The 23,931-nt window shown below is 46.9% G+C and overlaps 1 protein-coding gene across 1 annotated transcript in view; it reads right to left on the reverse strand.

The window, feature by feature from the left end:
- alox5a (arachidonate 5-lipoxygenase a) overlaps positions 1-23,931 on the reverse strand; it is a 29,437-nt gene that overhangs the window by 1,768 nt on the left and 3,738 nt on the right. Inside the window, exons 2-12 of the mRNA NM_001139832.1 lie at positions 22,347-22,545; positions 22,084-22,165; positions 21,708-21,830; positions 15,637-15,743; positions 15,107-15,279; positions 14,717-14,863; positions 11,698-11,901; positions 11,434-11,520; positions 10,527-10,705; positions 4,229-4,350; positions 3,379-3,479 (exon numbers count right to left, since the gene is read on the reverse strand). Of these exons, the coding sequence (NP_001133304.1) occupies positions 3,379-3,479; positions 4,229-4,350; positions 10,527-10,705; positions 11,434-11,520; positions 11,698-11,901; positions 14,717-14,863; positions 15,107-15,279; positions 15,637-15,743; positions 21,708-21,830; positions 22,084-22,165; positions 22,347-22,545 (1,524 nt within the window). The remainder of the gene's footprint in view (positions 1-3,378; positions 3,480-4,228; positions 4,351-10,526; positions 10,706-11,433; positions 11,521-11,697; positions 11,902-14,716; positions 14,864-15,106; positions 15,280-15,636; positions 15,744-21,707; positions 21,831-22,083; positions 22,166-22,346; positions 22,546-23,931) is intronic.

A 23,931-nucleotide genomic window follows, 5' to 3' on the forward strand; every position in this document is an offset into this window, starting at 1 on the left:
GTATGATTCCTACTGCGTTAGAAGTTACAAACCACTTCTGTAATGAGTATCTTTAGGAGAAGTAGAGGAGTCAGGCGCAGGACACAGGGATCACAAAGTGCTATACAGAAACCCAGCCTAAAACCCCAAACAGCAAGCAATGCAGGTAAGGAAGCACGGTGGCTAGGAAAAACTCCCTAGGAAGGCCAGAACCTAGGAAGAAACCTAGAGAGGAACCAGGCTATGAGGGGTGGCCAGTCCTACTGCGTTAGAAGTTACAAACCACACCCTTATTAGCCCTACTTCGTTAGTAGTTACAAACCACTCCCTTATTAACCCAACTGCTTTAGAAGTTACAAACCACTTCCTTATTAGCCCTACTGCGTTAGTAGTTACAAACCACTCCCTTATGACTCCTACTGCGTTAGAAGTTACAAACCACTTCCTTATTAACCCTACTGCGTTAGTAGTTACAAACCACTCCCTTATGACTCCTACTGCGTTAGAAGTTACAAACCACTTCCTTATTAACCCTACTGCATTAGAAGTTACAAACCACTCCCTTATTAGCCCTACTGCGTTAGTAGTTACAAACCACTCCCTTATTAACCCAACTGCTTTAGAAGTTACAAACCACTTCCTTATTAGCCTACTGCGTTAGTAGTTACAAACCACTCCCTTATTAGCCCTACTGCGTTAGAAGTTACAAACCACTTCCTTATTAGCCCTACTGCGTTAGTAGTTACAAACCACTTCCTTATTAGCCCTACTTCGTTAGTAGTTACAAACCACTTCCTTATTAGCCCAACTGCTTTAGAAGTCACAAACCACTTCCTTATTAGCCCTACTGCTTTAGTAGTTACAAACGACTTCCTTATTAACCCTACTGCGTTAGAAGTTACAAACCACTTCCTTATTAACCCTACTGCGTTAGAAGTTACAAACCACTTCCTTATTAACCCTACTGCATTAGAAATTACAAACCACTCCCTTGTTAACCCTACTGCGTTAGAAGTTACAAACCACTTCCTTATTAACCCTACTGCATTAGAAGTTACAAACCACTCCCTTATGATTCCTACTGCGTTAGAAGTTACTAACCACTTCCTTATGACCCCTACTGCATTAGAAGTTACAAACCACTCCCTTATGATTCCTACTGCGTTAGAAGTTACAAACCACTTCCTTATGATCCCTACTGCATTAGAAGTTACAAACCACTCCCGTATGATTCCTACTGCGTTAGAAGTTACAAACCACTTCTGTAATGAGTATCTTTAGGAGAAGTAGAGGAGTCAGGCGCAGGACACAGGGATCAATGTAAACAAGCGTGTTTACTTGAAAAATCAATAAATCTTCTCCTAGGAAAATACATATTGCGGAGAAACACCTCCGACCACACAAAACAGGAAACAATCACTGACAAACAAACAAGAAATGCAGAGGTTTAAATAATGAACATAATTAGGGAAAATCAAAAACAGGTGTACACAATAAAGACAAAACCAAACGAACAGTGAAACATCGATCGGTGGCAACTAGTAAGCCGGTGAGTCGACCGCCGAACGCCGCCCGAACAAGGAGAGGGGCCGACTTCGGCGGGAGTCGTGACAACTTCCTTATTAACCCTACTGCGTTAGAAGTTACAAACCACTCCCTTATTATCCCTTCTGCATTAGAAGTTACAAACCACTTCCTTATTAACCCTACTGCATTAGAAGTTACAAACCACTCCCTTATTAACCCTACTGCATTAGAAGTTCAAACCACTTCCTTATTAACCCTACTGCATTAGAAGTTACAAACCACTCCCTTATTAACCCTACTGCATTAGAAGTTACAAACCACTTCCTTATTAACCCTACTGCATTAGAAGTTACAAACCACTTCCTTATGATCCCTATCAATCAAATTTCAATCAAATGTATTTATAAAGCCCTTCTTACATCAGCTGATGTCACAAAGTGCTATACAGAAACCCAGCGTAAAACCCCAAACAGCAAGCAATGCAGGTAAGGAAGCACGGTGGCTAGGAAAAACTCCCTAGGAAGGCCAGAACCTAGGAAGAAACCTAGAGAGGAACCAGGCTATGAGGGGTGGCCAGTCCTACTGCGTTAGTAGTTACAAACCACCTCCTCATTGACCCTACTGCGTTAGAAGTTACAAACCACCTCCTTATTAACCCTACTGCGTTAGAAGTTACAAACCACCTCCTTATTAACCCTACTGCGTTAGAAGTTACAAACCACTCCCTTATTAACCCTACTGCATTAGTAGTTACAAACCACTCCCTTATTAGCCCTACTGTGTTAGTAGTTACAAACCACTTTCTTATTAACCCTACTGCGTAAGTAGTTACAAACCACTCCCTTATTAGCCCTACTGCGTTAGTAGTTACAAACCACTTCCTTATTAACCCTACTGCGTTAGAAGTTACAAACCACTCCCTTATGAGTCCTACTGCGTTAGAAGTTACAAACCACTTCCTTATTAACCCTACTGCGTTAGAAGTTACAAACCACTCCCTTATGATTCCTACTGCGTTAGAAGTTACAAACCACTTCCTTATGACCCCTACTGCATTAGAAGTTACAAACCACTCCCTTATGATTCCTACTGCGTTAGAAGTTACAAACCACTTCTTATGACCCCTACTGCATTAGAAGTTACAAACCACTCCCGTATGATTCCTACTGGGTTTGAAGTTACAAACCACTTCCTTATGAGCCCTACTGCATTAGAAGTTACAAACCACTTCCTTATTAACCCTACTGCATTAGAAGTTTCAAACCACTTCCTTATTAACTCTACTGCATTAGAAGTTACAACCCACTTCATTATGATCCCTACTGCATTAGAAGTTACAAACCACTTCATTATGAACCCTACTGCATTAGAAGTTACAAACCACTTCATTATGAACCCTACTGCATTAGAAGTTACAAACCACTTCATTATGATCCCTACTGCATTAGAACTTACAAACCACTTCCTTATGACCCCTACTGCGTTAGAAGTTCAAAAACCGTCACTAGAAAGTGTAACCTCTATCAATGTTAGACATCATTATTAAGGTAATGCATGTTTTCATGTTCATTTGGATGGGGGGGGTTTATGCCTATCAATCTAATTTGAGTGTTTGAATTTGTAATGTGGTTGCATACACTTTTAACGCAGCTGCATGGGATTATAGTCGAGTGTGGTTTCATTGCATCCAATGGCACTGTCCTTGATAAGGTAACGCAGTGAGCCGCTTGTAGATTTCACAGCTCTAATGCTGTTCCACCTCCAACACCATTTTTTACATGAACATTGTAGTCATTTAGCAGACCTACAGTTAGACTGCCAAATCAACGCTATGCAGATGTCAATCTGATTGAATCTAGCCCTAAATGTTACCTGTCCGAAGTTGACAGCAGCATGGTGAGCAGAGGCAGTGAAGATGATGACAGTCAGGTACTCTGTGAGATCCTCACGTGTCTTCAGGGATTTGGGAAACTCTGCAGAAAAGTTTCCATATAATCCAGTCTAATGTTATTTGTCACATGCTTCATAAACAACAGGTGAATACCAACAGTGAAATGTTTACTTACGGGTCCATTTCCAACAATGCAGAGTTAAATTAAAAATAAATAGTGACATTAAATGACTCCTTGTCATTTTATTTATTTATTTTTAATTTAAACTTTATTTAACTAGGCAAGTCAGTTAAGAACAAATTCTTATTTACAATGACAGCCTACAACGGACAAACCCAGACGACGCTAGGCCAATTGTGCGCCGCCCTATGGGACTCCCAATCACGGCCGGTTGTGATACAGCCTGGATTCGAACCAGGGTCTGTAGTGATGCCTCAAGCACTGAGATGCGCCACTCGGGAGCCATAGAGTGCAGTGGTCAGCCCTTGCTTAACGCCAAGTTAAGTAAAACAAGTCGTTGGGCGCAACACAGGATGTTTAACAAGTCTTGTGGCGCAACACAGGATGTTTATTTTGACACTTGTTCCATCAGTGAGCCACTAACCAGTCCCTGACAGAGAGGCTATTGGCCAACTAAAAAGTTAAGTACATGTCTGTATACAACGGTGTCTGCATAGCTAAATATCGATAATGTTACTGCGTGGTCAGCTACGTCTTTCAACACAATCCAGAGAAATAAGAAGTGTGTATTTGTATTGCAGATAACTCAAATATTTTAAAGTAGGCTATGCCATTGTCGTGTTTGTTGGTTATTATGTGTTTGTACCCACCACAGCAATCAAGGTCCTGCATCCCAAAGCTGCAGACATCTTTAACGAATGCCTGGATCTCCTCATCCTTCTGTACTGTGTCGTCACTGTCGTAGTAGATACACACCACGTCCCACACAAAACTAGGGTCAAAATAAAATGTAGGCTTAGTTAGAATAATAGCTAGGGTTAGGGCTGATCAATGATGTGGACATGAAGCTAGGTTTAGGGTGAGGGCTGATCAATGATGTGGACATGAAGCTAGGTTTAGGGTGAGGGCTGATCAATGATGTGGACATGAAGCTAGGTTTAGGGTTAGGGCTGATCAATGATGTGGACATGAAGCTAGGTTTAGGGTTAGGGCTGATCAATGATGTGGACATGAAGCTAGGTTTAGGGTTAGGGCTGATCAATGATGTGGACATGAAGCTAGGTTTAGGGTTAGGGCTGATCAATGATGTGGACATGAAGCTAGGTTTAGGGTTAGGGCTGATCAATGATGTGGACATGAAGCTAGGTTTAGGGTGAGGGCTGATCAATGATGTGGACATGAAGCTAGGTTTAGGGTGAGGGCTGATCAATGATGTGGACATGAAGCTAGGTTTAGGGTGAGGGCTGATCAATGATGTGGACATGAAGCTAGGTTTAGGGTGAGGGCTGATCAATGATGTGGACATGAAGCTAGGTTTAGGGTGAGGGCTGATCAATGATGTGGACATGGAGCTAGGGTGAGGGTTGAGCCAGCGTGTGGACATGAAGCTAGGGTGAGGGTTGAGCCAGCGTGTGGACATGAAGCTAGAGTGAGGGTTGAGCCAGCGTGTGGACATGAAGCTAGGAGGAGGGTTGAGCCAGTGTGTGGACATGAAGCTAGGGTGAGGGTTGAGCCAGCGTGTGGACATGGAGCTAGTGTGAGGGTTGAGCCAGCGTGTGGACATGAAGCTAGGGTGAGGGTTGAGCCAGCGTGTGGACATGAAGCTAGAGTGAGGGTTGAGCCAGCGTGTGGACATGAAGCTAGGGTGAGGGTTGAGCCAGTGTGTGGACATGAAGCTAGGGTGAGGGTTGAGCCAGTGTGTGGACATGAAGCTAGGGTGAGGGTTGAGCCAGTGTGTGGACATGAAGCTAGGGTGAGGGTTGAGCCAGTGTGTGGACATGAAGCTAGGGTGAGGACATGAAGCTAGTGGGGGTTGAGCCAGCGTGTGGACATGAAGCTAGGGTGAGGGTTGAGCCAGTGTGTGGACATGAAGCTAGGGTAAGGTTTGAGCCAGTGTGTGGTCATGAAGCTAGGAAGAGGGTTGAGCCAGTGTGTGGACATGAAGCTAGGGTGAGGGTTGAGCCAGCGTGTGGACATGAAGCTAGGGTGAGGGTTGAGCCAGCGTGTGGACATGAAGCTAGAGTGAGGGTTGAGCCAGCGTGTGGACATGAAGCTAGGAGGAGGGTTGAGCCAGTGTGTGGACATGAAGCTAGGGTGAGGGTTGAGCCAGTGTGTGGACATGAAGCTAGGGTGAGGACATGAAGCTAGGGTGAGGGTTGAGCCACCGTGTGGACATGAAGCTAGGGTGAGGGTTGAGCCAGCGTGTGGACATGGAGCTAGTGTGAGGGTTGAGCCAGCGTGTGGACATGAAGCTAGGGTGAGGGTTGAGCCAGCGTGTGGACATGAAGCTAGAGTGAGGGTTGAGCCAGCGTGTGGACATGAAGCTAGGGTGAGAATTGAGCCAGTGTGTGGACATGAAGCTAGGGTGAGGGTTGAGCCAGTGTGTGGACATGAAGCTAGGGTGAGGGTTGAGCCAGTGTGTGGACATGAAGCTAGGGTGAGGGTTGAGCCAGTGTGTGGACATGAAGCTAGTGTGAGAGTTGAGCCAGTGTGTGGACATGAAGCTAGGGTGAGGGTTGAGCCAGTGTGTGGACATGAAGCTAGGGTGAGGACATGAAGCTAGTGGGGGTTGAGCCAGCGTGTGGACATGAAGCTAGGGTGAGGGTTGAGCCAGTGTGTGGACATGAAGCTAGGATAAGGTTTGAGCCAGTGTGTGGTCATGAAGCTAGGGTGAGGGTTGAGCCAGTGTGTGGACATGAAGCGAGAGGGAGGGTTGAGCCAGTGTGTGGACATGAAGCTAGGGTGAGGGTTGAGCCAGTGTGTGGACATGAAGCTAGGGTGAGGGTTGAGCCAGTGTGTGGACATGAAGCTAGGGTGAGGACATGAAGCTAGGTTGAGGGTTGAGCCAGCGTGTGGACATGAAGCTAGGAGAGGGTTGAGCCAGTGTGTGGACATGAAGCTAGGGTGAGGACATGAAGCTAGGGTGAGGGTTGAGCCAGTGTGTGGACATGAAGCTAGGGTGAGGGTTGAGCCAGCGTGTGGACATGAAGCTAGGGAGAGGGTTGAGCCAGTGTGTGGTCATGAAGCTAGGGAGAGGGTTGAGCCAGCGTGTGGACATGAAGCTAGGGTGAGGGTTGAGCCAGTGTGTGGACATGAATCTAGAGGGAGGGTTGAGCCAGTGTGTGGACATGAAGCTAGGGTGAGGGGTGAGCCAGTGTGTGGACATGAAGCTAGGGTGAGGGTTGAGCCAGTGTGTGGACATGAAGCTAGGGTGAGGACATGAAGCTAGGATGAGGGTTGAGCCAGCGTGTGGACATGAAGCTAGGATGAGGGTTGAGCCAGCGTGTGGACATGAAGCTAGGGTGAGGGTTGAGCCAGTGTGTGGACATGAAGCTAGGCTGAGGGTTGAGCCAGTGTGTGGACATGAAGCTAGGGTGAGGACATGAAGCTAGGGTAGGGTTGAGCCAGTGTGTGGACATGAAGCGAGGGTGAGGGTTGAGCCAGCGTGTGGACATGAAGCTAGGGTGAGGGTTGAGCCAGCGTGTGGACATGAAGCTAGGGTGAGGGTTGAGCCAGTGTGTGGACATGAAGCTAGGGTGAGGGTTGAGCCAGTGTGTGGACATGAAGCTAGGGTGAGGGTTGAGCCAGCGTGTGGACATGAAGCTAGGTTGAGGGTTGAGCCAGTGTGTGGAAATGAAGCTAGGATGAGGACATGAAGCTAGGGTGAGGGTTGAGCCAGCGTGTGGACATGAAGCTAGGGTGAGGACTGAGCCAGCGTGTGGACATGGAGCTAGGGTGAGGGTTGAGCCAGCGTGTAGACATGAAGCTAGGGTGAGGGTTGAGCCAGCGTGTGGACATGAAGCTAGGGTGAGGGTTGAGCCAGTGTGTGGACATGAAGCTAGGGTGAGGGTTGAGCCAGTGTGTGGACATGAAGCTAGGGTGAGGGTTGAGCCAGCGTGTGGACATGAAGCTAGGTTGAGGGTTGAGCCAGTGTGTGGAAATGAAGCTAGGGTGAGGACATGAAGCTAGGGTGAGGGTTGAGCCAGCGTGTGGACATGAAGCTAGGGTGAGGACTGAGCCAGCGTGTGGACATGGAGCTAGGGTGAGGGTTGAGCCAGCGTGTAGACATGAAGCTAGGGTGAGGGTTGAGCCAGCGTGTGGACATGAAGCTAGGGTGAGGGTTGAGCCAGCGTGTGGACATGAAGCTAGGGTGAGGGTTGAGCCAGTGTGTGGACATGAAGCTAGGGTGAGGACATGAAGCTAGTGGGGGTTGAGCCAGCGTGTGGACATGAAGCTAGGGTGAGGGTTGAGCCAGTGTGTGGACATGAAGCTAGGGTAAGGTTTGAGCCAGTGTGTGGTCATGAAGCTAGGGTGAGGGTTGAGCCAGTGTGTGGACATGAAGCTAGGGTGAGGGTTGAGCCAGCGTGTGGACATGAAGCTAGGGTGAGGGTTGAGCCAGTGTGTGGACATGAAGCTAGGGTGAGGGTTGAGCCAGTGTGTGGACATGAAGCTAGGGTGAGGGTTGAGCCAGTGTGTGGACATGAAGCTAGGGTGAGGGTTGAGCCAGTGTGTGGACATGAAGCTAGGGTGAGAGTTGAGCCAGTGTGTGGACATGAAGCTAGGGTGAGGGTTGAGCCAGTGTGTGGACATGAAGCTAGGGTGAGGGTTGAGCCAGTGTGTGGACATGAAGCTAGGGTGAGGACATGAAGCTAGGTTGAGGGTTGAGCCAGCGTGTGGACATGAAGCTAGGAGAGGGTTGAGCCAGTGTGTGGACATGAAGCTAGGGTGAGGACATGAAGCTAGGGTGAGGGTTGAGCCAGTGTGTGGACATGAATCTAGAGGGAGGGTTGAGCCAGTGTGTGGACATGAAGCTAGGGTGAGGGTTGAGCCAGTGTGTGGACATGAAGCTAGGATGAGGGTTGAGCCAGCGTGTGGACATGAAGCTAGGATGAGGGTTGAGCCAGCGTGTGGACATGAAGCTAGGGTGAGGGTTGAGCCAGTGTGTGGACATGAAGCTAGGCTGAGGGTTGAGCCAGTGTGTGGACATGAAGCTAGGGTGAGGACATGAAGCTAGGGTAGGGTTGAGCCAGTGTGTGGACATGAAGCGAGGGTGAGGGTTGAGCCAGCGTGTGGACATGAAGCTAGGGTGAGGGTTGAGCCAGCGTGTGGACATGAAGCTAGGGTGAGGGTTGAGCCAGTGTGTGGACATGAAGCTAGGGTGAGGGTTGAGCCAGTGTGTGGACATGAAGCTAGGGTGAGGGTTGAGCCAGCGTGTGGACATGAAGCTAGGTTGAGGGTTGAGCCAGTGTGTGGAAATGAAGCTAGGGTGAGGACATGAAGCTAGGGTGAGGGTTGAGCCAGCGTGTGGACATGAAGCTAGGGTGAGGACTGAGCCAGCGTGTGGACATGGAGCTAGGGTGAGGGTTGAGCCAGCGTGTAGACATGAAGCTAGGGTGAGGGTTGAGCCAGCGTGTGGACATGAAGCTAGGGTGAGGGTTGAGCCAGCGTGTGGACATGAAGCTAGGGTGAGGGTTGAGCCAGCGTGTGGACATGAAGCTAGGGTAAGGGTTGAGCCAGCGTGTGGACATGGAGCTAGGGTGAGGGTTGAGCCAGCGTGTGGACATGAAGCTAGGGTGAGGGTTGAGCCAGTGTGTGGACATGAAGCTAGGGTGAGGGTTGAGCCAGTGTGTGGACATGAAGCTAGGGTGAGGGTTGAGCCAGCGTGTGGACATGAAGCTAGGCAGAGGGTTGAGCCAGTGTGTGGACATGAAGCTAGGAGGAGGGTTGAGCCAGTGTGTGGACATGAAGCTAGGGTGAGGACATGAAGCTAGAGGGAGGGTTGAGCCAGTGTGTGGACATGAAGCTAGGGTGAGGGTTGAGCCAGCGTGTGGACATGAAGCTAGAGTGAGGGTTGAGCCAGCGTGTGGACATGAAGCTAGGGTGAGGGTTGAGCCAGCGTTTGGACATGAAGCTAGGGTGAGGGTTGAGCCAGTGTGTGGACATGAAGCTAGGGTGAGGGTTGAGCCAGTGTGTGGACATGAAGCTAGGGTGAGGGTTGAGCCAGCGTGTGGACATGAAGCTAGGGTGAGGGTTGAGCCAGTGTGTGGACATGAAGCTAGGAGGAGGGTTGAGCCAGCGTGTGGACATGGAGCTAGGGTGAGGGTTGAGCCAGCGTGTGGACATGAAGCTAGGGTGAGGGTTGAGCCAGCGTGTGGACATGAAGCTAGGAGGAGGGTTGAGCCAGCGTGTGGACATGGAGCTAGTGTGAGGGTTGAGCCAGTGTGTGGACATGAAGCTAGGTGGAGGGTTGAGCCAGCGTGTGGACATGAAGCTAGGGTGAGGGTTGAGCCAGTGTGTGGACATGGAGCTAGGGTGAGGGTTGAGCCAGCGTGTGGACATGGAGCTAGGGTGAGGGTTGAGCCAGCGTGTGGACATGAAGCTAAGGTGAGGGTTGAGCCAGTGTGTGGACATGAAGCTAGAGTGAGGGTTGAGCCAGTGTGTGGACATGGAGCTAGGGTGAGGGTTGAGCCAGCGTGTGGACATGGAGCTAGGGTGAGGGTTGAGCCAGTGTGTGGACATGAAGCTAGGGTGAGGGTTGAGCCAGTGTGTGGACATGGAGCTAGGGTGAGGGTTGAGCCAGCGTGTGGACATGGAGCTAGGGTGAGGGTTGAGCCAGTGTGTGGACATGGAGCTAGGGTGAGGGTTGAGCCAGCGTGTGGACATGGAGCTAGGGTGAGGGTTGAGCCAGTGTGTGGACATGAAGCTAGGGTGAGGGTTGAGCCAGTGTGTGGACATGAAGCTAGGGTGAGGGTTGAGCCAGTGTGTTGACATGGAGCTAGGGTGAGGGTTGAGCCAGCGTGTGGACATGGAGCTAGGGTGAGGGTTGAGCCATCGTGTGGACATGAAGCTAGGGTGAGGGTTGAGCCACCACCTGGCATCTCTTCCTGGTGATAGGTCTGGTCCCCCCCCCCCCCCCCCCCCCCCACACACCCCCCTATGACCTCTGACCTCTTGGTGGCATCCCAGACCCTGTTCCCGTCATCTCTGTAGTAGTAGTAGGGTAGGTCCTTAGGGCTGTCCACCCCGCGCGCCTTAATGGCATCAGGGAAACATAGAGATCTGAAGGTCAGTGACCTCATAGCCTTCTGGATCATCTCAACATGACCTCCACCTCCTGTACCGTTGGCCTGAGGAGAGACAGACACATTACCTGTACCGTTGGCCTGAGGAGAGACAGACACATTACCTGTACCGTTGGCCTGAGGAGAGACAGACACATTAACTGTACCGTTGATCTGAGGAGAGACAGACACATTAACTGTACCGTTGGCCTGGGGAGAGACAGACACATTAACTGTAACGTTGATCTGGGGAGAGACAGACACATTAACTGTACCATTGGCCTGAGGAGAGACAGACACATTAACTGTACCGTTGGCCTGAGGAGAGACAGACACATTAACTGTACCGTTGGCCTGAGGAGAGACAGACACATTAACTGTACCGTTGGCCTGAGGAGAGACAGACACATTAACTGTACCATTGGCCTGAGGAGAGACAGACACATTAACTGTACCGTTGGCCTGAGGAGAGACAGACACATTAACTGTACCGTTGGCCTGAGGAGAGACAGACACATTAACTGTACCGTTGGCCTGAGGAGAGACAGACACATTAACTGTACCGTTGATCTGAGGAGAGACAGACACATTAACTGTACCTTTTGGCCTGAGGAGAGACAGACACATTAACTGTACCTTTTGGCCTGAGGAGAGACAGACACATTAACTGTACCGTTGATCTGAGGAGAGACAGACACATTAAATGTACCGTTGGCATGAGGAGAGACAGACACATTAACTGAATCTGTCTATGTCTCTGTCTCTCTCGCTCTCAAACACACACACGTTCTCACCTTATCAAAGATGCCAAACTCACAGATGAGTTGCTCTCTGGCCTTGGTGTTGATGGCGATGGTGAAACGAATGTGAGGAAGGAGCAACTAAAGTAGGACAGACCATCAGTGAGTCAACCAATCGATCAATCAATCAATCAGTACATTTATAACTAACCAATCCATGAATCAATGAGTTAAAGAATCAACCTATCAATGAATCAACTATTCAGTCACATTAGCAGGAACAAAACTCAAGCACAGACTGACGTGTAGTTGGTGTACCTTATATGCAGGGTGTATAGCAGGAAGCTGTCTGAACATGGCCACTCCAAACACCTCCGAGACCAGGTGAGTCCTCAGAAGGTGTGTGACTGTCTGGTGGATGTGGAAGTCAGAGGAGCGGACCCAGATCTTAGCTAGCATCCAGTCATACTGACCATCACTGGGCAGGAAGATAGGGTTGTCCTTCCCTGGAGTCTGACCCAGCTAGGAGACAGAGAGGAGGAGGAGGAGGAGGAGGACGAGAGGGAGAATGAGGCAGAGGGGGAGGGGCAGGATGAAGGGGAGGAAGAGAGAGAGGAAGAACATGGCAGGAGGAGAGGAGAGGTATGTTTTAGTAGATGGTGAAGAAACATGTGAAGTAAGCTTATGGGTCATTCCATCAATTCGTTGCCTTTTGAAAAGTGCAATCAACTTTTAAACTTATTTTAACATTCTGTCATAAAGAGCACATGTTCAACTTGATAAAAAACACGTTTTCCCATCTCAAGAGATAAAAAAAAGTAGCAGCATGTTAAATGTGCAACCAGAGGAAAAGAAAACTCTAGATCACCTTTACTCCACTCACAGAGACGCCTACAAAACAAGTTCTCATTTACAACTGTGACCTGGTCAAGATAAAGCAAAGCAGTGTGACACAAACAACAACACAGAGTTACACATGGAATAAACAAACGTACAGTCAATAACACAATAGAAAAAGTCTACATACAGTGTGTGCAAATGGCGTGAGGAGGTAAGGCAATAAATACGCCATAGTAGATGCAAAGCTACAGGACTGTTTTGCTAGCACACACTAAAATATGTTCCGGGATTCTTCTTATGGCATTGAGGAGTACACCACATCAGTCATTGACTTCATCAATAAGTGCATCGATGACGTCGTCCCCACAGTGACCGTATGTACATACCCCAACCAGAAGCCATGGATTACAGGCAACATCCGCACTAAGCTAAAGGCTAGAGCTGCCGCTTTCAAGGAGCGAGACTCTAACCCAGAAGCTTATAAGAAATCCCGCTATGCCCTCCGACGATCCATCAAACAGGCAAAGCATCAATACAGGACTAAGATCGAATCGTACTACACCAGCTCCGATGCTTGTCGGACGTGGCAGGGCTTGCAAACCATTACAGACTACAAAGGGAAGTACAGATCCGAGAGCTGCCCAGTGATACGAGCGTACCAGACGAGCTAAACTACTTCTATGCTCGCTTCGAGACAAATAACACTGAAGCATGCATGAGAGCACCAGCTGTTCCAGACGACTGTGTGATCACGCTCTCCACAGCCGATGTGGGTAAGACCTTTAAACAGGTCAACATTCACAAGGTCGTAGGGCCAGACGGATTACCAGGACGTGTACTGCGAGCATGGGCTGACCAACTGGAAAGTGTCTTCACTGACATTTTCAAGCTCTCCCTGTCTGAGTCTGTAATACCAACATGTTTTAAGCAGACCACCATAGTCCCTGTGCCCAAGAACACAACACTTAGGTAACCTGCCTAAATGACTACCGACCCGTAGCGCTCACGTCTGTAGCCATGAAGTGCTTTGAAAGGCTGGTCATGGCTCACATCAACGCCCTTATCCCAGAAACCCTAGACCCACTCCAATTTGCATACTGCCCTAACAGATCCACAGATGATGAAATCTCTATTGCACTCCACACTGCCCTTTCCCACCTGGACAAAAGGAACACCTATGTGAGAATGCTATTCTTTGACTACAGCTCAACATTCAACATCATAGTGCCCTCAAAGCTCATCAACAAGCTAAGGACCCTGGGACTAAACACCTCCCTCTGCAACTGGATCCAGGACTTCTTAACGGGCCGCCCCAAGGTGGTAAGGGTAGGTAACAACACATCCGCCATGCTGATCCTCAACACAGGGGCTCCTCAGGGGTGCGTGCTCAGTCCCCTCCTGTACTCCCTGTTCACTCATGACTGCATGGCCAGGCACGACTCCAACACCATCATTACATTTCCAGATGACACAACAGTGGTAGGCCTGATTACCGACAACGATGAGACCTGACCATGTGGTGCAAGGACAACAACCTATCCCTCAACCTGGTTAAGACAAATGAGATGATTGTGGACTACAGGAAAAGGAGGACCGAGCACGCCCCTATTCTCATCGACAAGGCTGAAGTGAAGCAGGTTGAGAGCTTCAAGTTCCTTGGTGTCCACATCACCAACAAACTAACATGGTCCAAGCACACCAAGACAGTCGTGAAGAGGGCACGATAAAACCTATTCCCCCTCAGGAGACTGAAAAGATTTGGCATGGGTCCTCAGATCCTTAAAAGGTTTAACAGCTGCACCATCGAGAGCATCCTGACGGGTTGCATCACTGCCTGGTATGGCAACTGCTCGGCCTCCGACCGCAAGGCACTACAGAGGGTAGTGCGTACGGCCCAGTACATCACCGGGGCCAAGTTTCCTGTCATCCAGGACCTCTATACCAGGCTGTGTCAGAGGGAGGCCCTATTTTGTCAAAGACTCCTGCTACCCTAGTCATAGACTGCTCTCTCTGCTACCACACGGCAAGCGGTACCGGAGCGCCAAGTCTAGGTCCAAGATGCTTCTAAACAGCTTCTACCCCCAAGCCAATCACTATTCACATTAAATAATTAATAATCTTCAGAAATGACTATCAAAGCAACAAAATAACTAGGGCTTTACAATGATGGTGAAACTTGGATAACTTTTGGGATTAAGTTGGTTAAAATCTTCCTAGAAGTGACAAAGGGTTGACAGAGGGACACTTTAGCAAGCCTTTATTCCCTTTTTTAAAATTTTTTTTATATGAAATATTTGTGCACAATTTCTACTTAAGATATCAAAGGGATGCAAAAACCACTAATTTTGTGGAACGACCCTTATAACAATTGACAAAAGGACAAACTTTACACTATTATGACACAAACAGTTGTTCAGCTGAGCTATTTGGCTAATGGCTTGGGTTAACACTAGCCAACTGCTCCCTAGTGTTTATCTAAGCACATAGAGTAGCCTACCTGTATGGCCAGAGGCAGGATCTTGCTCTGGCTGTTGTTGTACAGCAGACAGATAGGAGCAGCCAGGTACTGTAGAGTACAGGGGTCTGTACTGTTGGGACTGATGTCTTCCATCAACTCATAGTCTGCTAGGTAGATGTTACCAGCCTGCAAACAACACATAATACAAGGGGTGAATGTCTTAGAATTAACCTCCGAGTCTGTCTTTCTGAATGCCTTGTCTATTTGTGTGTACAATCTGTCACAGGTACAGTGAGTGGATGTGATGTGTGCATGCATGTGTATATGCTTGCACAACTGTGTGCAGGTGTCATGTGACATGTGTGTGTATCAGTCATAGAATTAGGAATTAGAATAATTGAATAGGATCTCTATGGGTTCAGTCTCTACCTTGATCTCCTCCTCCAGAGTCATCTCTCTCTCCAGACAGTCTTCCACCATGTTGTGTGTAACAGGGAACTTCTCTGGCAGCTTGGTGCACTTCTGGATCATCACTGGGTTACAGCCGTTCAGGTACTGGTAGCCAAACATAAAGTCCTCTTTCCAGTGCTGCATCACATACTCTAGGATAGGGGGAGGGGAGGAGAGGAGAGGAGAGGAGAGGAGAGGAGAGGAGAGGAGAGGAGAGGAGAGGAGAGGAGAGGAGAGGAGAGGAGAGGAGAGGAGAGGAGAGGAGAGGAGAGGAGAGGAGAGGAGAGGAGAGGAGAGGAGAGGAGAGGAGAGGAGAGGAGAGGAAAAGGGATGGGAGGGGAGGGGAGGGGAGGGGTGGGGGAGAAGAGGAGGAGAGGAGAGGAGAAGAGAGAATGAGAGTGGAGGAGGAGGGGAGGAGGAGAGGAGAAGAGAATTATGATTGCAGAAACAGCTAGTATAGTGCCGGTCTTACATAAGGGGACCCTATGGAGAAAACAGAGACCACACACCTGAGATGGTGTTTTTGATCCTGACGAAGATCCGCTCAAAGTCAGCAAAGTCATTCCAGGAGGACTGGAACATGTGCATGAACTGGTTCACACACAGGTTCTCTATCCTGGGGAGGAAAGGACAACATCATCTAGCTGCAGGAGATTTATGATTCCTGATCCACCCTCCTGACTGATCTCTGCGATACCATGTAGAGAAACAAAATGGAATCTCAGGAGATCAGGATGGTCAAGTGAAGCTAAGATTTATGTTCAGTTATTTTCTTCCAATTTCAATGTGATCAACAAACAAGACAATTCAGGAAATGTCCCTCGCTGACTTACATGGACTTACTGGCAACCAGGAGTTGATGATGTATGTACACCTTCTTTACACACTTATCCACCTTATATTAGAACGTTAGCAGCGTTGGTTGTTAGGGATTAATTTATGGATAGAGTTATCGCTTCCCTTCCTTGTTATGATTCGCGCACATATGTGTGCAGTACTTTGGCAACAACATTTGGGATACCGAGAATGCTGCTACTCACCTCCTGGTGAGTAATATTTACTAGTCATTGGTACATTGGTACTATCAATGTAGGTCAGTCATCATGTTTTGAATGTAATCCTACCCATCACCAGTCTGGTTAAGCTACATCAAGCATTGTGCAATGTCTTAATAGCACAACGTACTGCATGTAGTGCTTTGTATTTGTACCCTATGCTCTCTGCAGATAAGATGTTATCAATGCAAATTCATCTGCACAAATAATTCAGCTGCACAAATAAATCAGCTGCACAAATAATTCAGCTGCACAAATAATTCATCTGCACAAATAATTCAGTTGTTCAAACAAGCCACAGCAACACAGTTAGTCATGATGACACCAACACTTCTCAGGACTATAAATACACAGCATGCTAACACCAGCCACTTCCTCTAATTCCTCATCACGTCTTTGAGTAGACCAAACATTAAGAACACCGTCCTAATATTGAGTTGCACCCCCCCAATTCGTTGGAGCATGGACTCTATAAGGTGTCGAAAGCTTTCCACAGGGATGCTGGCCCATGTTGACTCCAATGGGTGATGGACTATTCTTGATACACACAGGAAACTTTGAGCATGAAAAACCCAGCAGTGTTGCAGTTCCTGACACAAACCGGTGTGCCTGGCACCTACTACCATACCCCGTTCAAAGGCACTTAAATCGTTTGTCTTGGCAATTCACCCTCTGAATGGCACGCATACACAATCCATGTCTCAAGGCTTGAAAACACAATCCATGTCTCAAAAACACAATCCATGTCTCAAGGCTTGAAAATCATTATTTACATGTAACCTGTCTCCTCCCCAGTATCTACAGATTGAAGTGGATTTAAGTGACATGAATAAGGGATCATCAACTGACCAGGTGAATGCTATGTAATGAGCAGCTGTCATTAATGTTTTGTATACTGAGTGTATAAGCCATTTAGCAGACGCTTTAATCCAAAGCGATTTACAGTCATGTGTGTTTACATTTTACATATGGGTGATACCGGGAATCGAACCCACTATCCTGGCATTATTAGCACCTTGCTCTACCAACTGAGCTACAGAGGACCACACAGAGAAACTACAGAGCAAAGACAGACAACCCGTTTCCAAGGTTGCTATCCCTTCTAAGCAATCAAAGGAAAGTTGGACCTCATCATCACCCATATTCACCTTATTTCCTCATTTCATAATGTAGATTAAAGCATACAGTAAGCTGATAGGTGTGAACCAAAGTATTTGTCTCATTTTTCAGGGAAGTCAGGAATCAATACACGCAGTCAGTCAGGAAAGCAAAAACTAGCTTTTTCAAACAGAAATTTGCATCCTGTAACTCCAAAAAGTTTTGGGACACTGTAAAGCCCATGGAGAATAAGAGCACCTCCTCCAAGCTGCTCACTGCACTGAGGCTAGGAAACACTGTCACCACCAATAAATCCACAATAATCGAGAATTTCAATAAGCATTTCTCTACGGCTGGCCATGATTTCCTCCTGGCTACCCCAACCCCGGCCAACAGCTCTGCACCCACCGCAGCTACTTGCCCAAGCCTCTCCAGCTTCTCCTTCACCCAAATCCAGATGGCAGATGTTCTGAAAGAGCTGCAAAACCTGGACCCGTACAAATCAGCTGTGCTAGACAATCTGGACCCTCTCTTTCTAAAATTATCCGCCGCCATTTTTGCAACCCCTATTACCAGTCTGTTCAACCTCTCTTTCGTATCTTCCGAGATCCCTAAAGATTGGAAAGATGCCGCGGTCATCCCCCTCTTCAAAGGGGGTGACACTCTGGACCCAAACTGTTATAGACCTATATCCATCCTGCCCTGCCTTTCTAAAGTCTTCGAAAGTCAAGTTAATAAACAGATCACTGACCATTTCGAATCCCACCGTACCTTCTCCGCTGTGCAATCCGGTTTCTGAGCTGGTCACGGGTGCACCTCAGCCACGCTCAAGGTCCTAAACGATATCATAACCGGCATCGATAAAAGACAGTACTGTGCAGCCGTCTTCATCGACCTGGCCAAGGCTTTCGACTCTGTCAATCACCGTATTCTTATCGGCAGACTCAACAGCCTTGGTTTCTCAAATGACTGCCTCGCCTGGTTCACCAACTAATTCTCAGACAGAGTTCAGTGTGTCAAATCGGAGGGCCTGTTGTCCGGACCTCTGGTAGTCTCTATGGGGTTACCACAGGGATCAATTCTCGGGACGACTGTTTTCTCTGTATATATCAACGATGTCGCTCTTGCTGCTGGTGATTCCCTGATCCACCTCTACGCAGACGAAACCATTCTGTATACATCTGGCCCTTCTTTGGACACTGTGTTAACTAACCTCTAAACGAGCTTCAATGCCATACAACACTCCTTCCGTGGCCTCCAACAGCTCTTAAACGCTAGTAAAACTAAATGCATGCTTTTCAACCGCTCGCTGCCCGCACCCGCCCGCCCGACTACTATCACTACTCTGGACGGTTCTGACTTCCTGTCATCTAGGACCACTACTCTGGACGGTTCTGACAACTACAAATACCTAGGTGTCTGGCTAGACTGTAAACTCTCCTTCCAGACTCATATTAAACATCTCCAATCCAAAGTTAAATCTAGAATCAGCTTCCTATTTCGCAACAAAGCCTCCTTCACTCACGCTGCCAAACATACCCTCGTAAAACTGACTATCCTACCGATCCTCAACTTCGGTGATGTAATTTACAAAATAGCTTCCAATACTCTACTCAGCAAACTGGATGAAGTCTATCACAGTGCCATCTGTTTGTCACCAAAGCCCCTTATACCACCCACCACTGCGACCTGTATGCTCTAGTCGGCTGGCCCTCGCTACATATTCGTCACCAGACCCACTGGCTCCAGGTCATATATAAGTCTATGCTAGGTAAAGCTCCGCCTTAGCTCACTGGTCACGATAACACCCACCCGTAGCACTCGCTCCAGCAGGTATATCTCACTGGTCATCCCCAAAGCCAACACCTCTTTGGCCGCCTTTCCTTCCAGTTCTCTGCTGCCAATGACTTAAACAATTTGCAAAAATCACTGAAGCTGGAGACTTATATTTCCCTCTCTAACTTTAAACATCAGCTATCTGAGCAGCTAACCGATCGCTGCAGCTGTACATAGCCCTTCTGTAAATAGCCCACCCAATCTACCTACCTCATCCCCATATTGTTTTGATTTACTTTTCTGCTCTTTTGCACACCAGTATTTCTACTTGCACATCATCATCTGCTCATCTATCACTCCAGTGTTAATTTGCTAAATTGTAATTATTCCGCTACTATGGCCTATTTATTGCTTTACCTCCTCACGCCATTTGCACACACTGTATATAGACTTTCTTTTATTTCTATTGTATTATTGACTACGCTTGTTTATTCCATGTGTAACTCTGTGCTGTTGTTTGTGTCACACTGCTTTGCTTTATCTTGGCCAGGTCGCAGTTGTAAATGAGAACTTGTTCTCCACTAGCCTACCTGATTAAATAAAGGTGAAATCAAATTTAAAAAAAAATTGAAACAATATGTGTTTGTGTTTAGGTCTGGTGATGTGTAGGATACATGCAAATGTCCCTGGTTACTCATACATTAACTCTCCTGTTCCACAGGCTTTCATACAAAGCTTTGAAACAGGTTACCTTTTAGTCTCATTTACATACTACTCACCACCCACCCACCTACTGAGCCAACAGCGGATTTCTGTTTCCCATTTAGCCTTTATTCAAACCAAGAAGTCCCTTTGAGAACAATAAAAACACCTCACTAGATGACAGCTCCATCCTGGACAACCTGACATTTAGAGCATAAGTGTCAATGCAATAAACAAATACTGCCCCTAAAAAACTGAAAATCCTCTATTATGACAAGCATGGGTCTTCTACATGGACATCTCCACGTTGGAAAGAGGCCTGCTGTAGGTTTAGCACTGTAGAGAGTACAAATTAAACCGAGTGTAAATCTCCACATTGGAAAGAGGCCTGCTGTAGGTTTAGCACTGTAGACAGTACAAATTAAACCGAGTGTAAATCTCCACATTGGAAAGAGGCCCGCTGTAGGTTTAGCACTGTAGAGAGTACAAATTAAACCCAGTGTAAATCTCCACATTGGAAAGAGGCCCGCTGTAGGTTTAGCACTGTAGAGAGTACAAATTAAACCCAGTGTAAATCTCCACATTGGAAAGACTAGGTCTACTGAAGGTTTAGCACTGTAGAGAGTACAAATTAAACCGAGTGTAAATCTCCATATTGGAAAGAGGCCTGCTGTAGGTGTAGCACTGTAGAGAGTACAAATTAAACCAAGTGTAAATGTCCACATTGGAAAGAGGCCTCCTGAAGGTTTAGCACTGTACGGAGTACAAATTAAACCGAGTGTAAATCTCCACATTGGAAAGAGGCCTACTGTAGTTCTTTAAAATTTAATTTAACTAGGGAAGTCAGTTAAGAACAAATTCTTATTTACAATGACAGCCTACACCGGCCAAACCCCGACGACGCTGGGCCAATTGTGCGCTGCCCTGTGGGACTCCCAATCACAGCCGGTTGTGATACAGCCTGGATTCGAACCAGGGTGTCTGTAGTGAGACCTCAAGCACTGAGATGCAGTGCCGTAGACCGCTGCGCCACTCAGGAAAGTACAAACTAAACCGAGTGTAAATCTCCACATTGGAAAGATTAGACCTACTGTAGGTTCAGCACTATAGAGAGTACAAATCAAACCGAGTGTTAGACTGGCTGGACAATGTTGTAAATCCGATCAAATCAAATGTTATTTGTCACATGCGCCAAATACAACTGGTATAGACTTTACCGTGAAGTACTTACTTACGAACCCTTCCCAACAATGCAGTTAAAGAATTTAACTCAAATAGTAACATAAGAGGAATCAAATAAAATACACAAGAATGGAGCTATATACAGGAAGTACCAGTACCAGATCAAAGTGGAGCTATATACAGGGAGTACCAGTACCAGATCAATGTGGAGCTACATACAGGGAGTACCAGTACCAGATCAAAGTGGAGCTATATACAGGGAGTACCAGTACCAGATCAATGTGGAGCTACATACAGGGAGTACCAGTACCAGATCAATGTGGAGCTATATACAGGGAGTACCAGATCAATGTGGAGCTATATACAGGGAGTACCAGTACCAGATCAATGTGGAGCTATATACAGGGAGTACCAGTACCAGATCAATGTCCAGAGGTAAGAAGTATTTGAGGTAGATATGTACATGAAGGCAGGGTAAAGTGACTAGGCATCAGGATAGATAATAATAAGGTATTTGAGGTAGATATGTACATGAAGGCAGGGTAAAGTGACTTGGCATCAGGATAGATAATAATAAAAGTAAAATAAAGGACAGTAAAGTGAGTGTAAAAGTGATGAGGGGAAACAGTGATGAGTGTAAAAGTGATGAATGTACAAGTGATGAGGGGAAACAGTTATGAGGGGAAACAGTGGTAGCAGGGTTTGAACCTGTAACCCTGTAATGATAGGACAATGGTTACAGAGTGTAGTATGGATGCAGTACTTACGCCTTACTGTAGTTAAGAATGAAGTCCACTCCTTTCTCGCTGTCAAACTGGATGTCTCTGGGAAGCTCCTTGTGTGTGTTGGCATCTATACTCATAGGAAACCCAGGCTGCCACTCACTCCATCTATACACAGCAGGACATCACAGAGTCACTAGCACGTTCAGCAGCACTACTGAATTAGGACTACGCTACGTAACACTGAGCACAGATCTTTTACTGTTAGGCTACACTTTATAAAGTCAGTGCATTGAATACTAGAAAACATTGACTAGTTCAATACATTGAATACATGTATTTGTTTAACGCATCTTGGTATCTTATCAATATGTTACAATTGTGATGTAGATGTGTGCTACACCATAAACCCAGCTCTCGCCTGTAGGTTTTCTGTCTGCTCTCCAGCTCTTTACGGCGGTGCTGCTTCTCCAGTCTGGTCTTGTCGTCCTTTGGCAACCGTGCTTAAAACAGTGAAAAACCGTAATGAAGATGATTCTAGATTGACTTCTGTGTTCCTTAAGATAAGGAGTGGGACAGACAGACAGACAGACAGACAGACTGACAAAGAGAGAGACAGACCGACAGACAGACCAGCAGACAGACAGACAGATGTGACCGACCAACCGAAAGACAGACAGGTACCTCTGCCGTCCCTAAGGACCACCTCCTTGTTGTCCACCAGCCAGCGGAAGCAGGGGTACTCTACGTAGTCTCCAGAGGGAGTCTTCACTGTGATGTACTTACAGTACCAGTCATCCTGAACCCAGTACTTATTCTTCTCTATCTTCACTAGCTCCATCTCTCCCAGGTTCTCCACCACCGTCACATCATACGAGTCCACCTGAGGACGGACAACCAGGATTAGAGTGATTGAGCTTGCTCTCATCCTGTGTAGAGGAAACATAATGGGCTAATTCCCGGACCCAGATTCAGCCTAACCTGAGGACGGACAATAGGCATTACCAGGTTGTCACTGTTACGGAAAGTGATTTTTTTAAATGAATGACTTATACCAAACAAGGTTTATTGTGTTTGTTGGGATCCCCATAGCTGTTAATTTTGCACCAGTTACTCTTTCTGGGGTCCAGATACAACAGTCAGAAAGAGACAGCATGAGGTTGATACCAGCTCATGAGTCACTGTTAGTGCAATAGAGGAAGTATACAGCCGATGCATCCTGAACAAAAGAGTACAACTGGATCGAGTGAACAAGACACTGATGAAGCTTTTAATGCCAGAATGAGTTGACAATTTTGATCAGATAGGGAAGCTTTTAATTGGGGCAGCAGCGTAGCCTAGTGGTTAGAGCGTTGGACTAGTATCCAAAAGGTTGCAAGATCGAATCCCCGAGCTGAGAAGGTACAAAATCTGTCGTTCACTTCATTAGAGTGAAAGAGCAGAGAATTGAATTTAGTAATCTAATTCCGTTAGACCACCCTCAAACACAGTAACAGCGATGGTGGTGATGGCGCCTCCAGGACTCACTCTGCACCAGAGCGTAACCCTTTTATCTAGTACTGTACTGTGTAGTGGTAAAGGCAAGTTTCTACAGGACAATCAATGTAAAGAGATTTGATCGCCTTAAAAAATGCATTATATAATCCAATCCATTGTATTTCCAGGTGACAACCAGGTAAATAGCACTGTGTAAATGGGACAAATCACAGTAAAGTCTCTTTAATTCATCTCTATGGATTGCTCCCCTTGACTCATATTGGAGCACAATTTCAGGCACAATTTATTTAAGAGAATAGAGCTCAACAAGTTTATGTGTAACCTCACTGACTGACTGAGTGGTTCCTCTTTTCTCAGCTTGCAGTGTGAACCTGATGACAGATGTTCCAACAGGGCTGGGCTGGACCCTGCAACACATTCTGTGGCAGATCTTACACTGAGGAACAGTAAGATAAAAAAAAAAATGCTGAAACAGGAAAGGGCCTTCCCCATACTGTTGCCACAAAGTTGGAAGCACAGAATTGTCTAGAATGTCATTGTGTATATACAGTTGTCAGAAATGTACATAAACTTAGGTTGGAGTCATTAACATTTTACTTTTAGTCATTTAGCAGATGCTCTTATCCAGAGTGACTTACAGTAGTGAATGCATACATTTCATTTTTTTATTTTTTTTGTACTGGCCCCCCGTGGGAATCAAACCCACAACCCTGGCGTTGCACACACCATGCTGACGTTGCAAACACCATGCTCTACCAACTGAGCCACAGGG

Source organism: Salmo salar, chromosome 18, assembly GCF_965601325.2.
Source record: "Salmo salar chromosome 18, fSalSal1, whole genome shotgun sequence".
Lineage (NCBI taxonomy): Eukaryota > Metazoa > Chordata > Actinopteri > Salmoniformes > Salmonidae > Salmo > Salmo salar.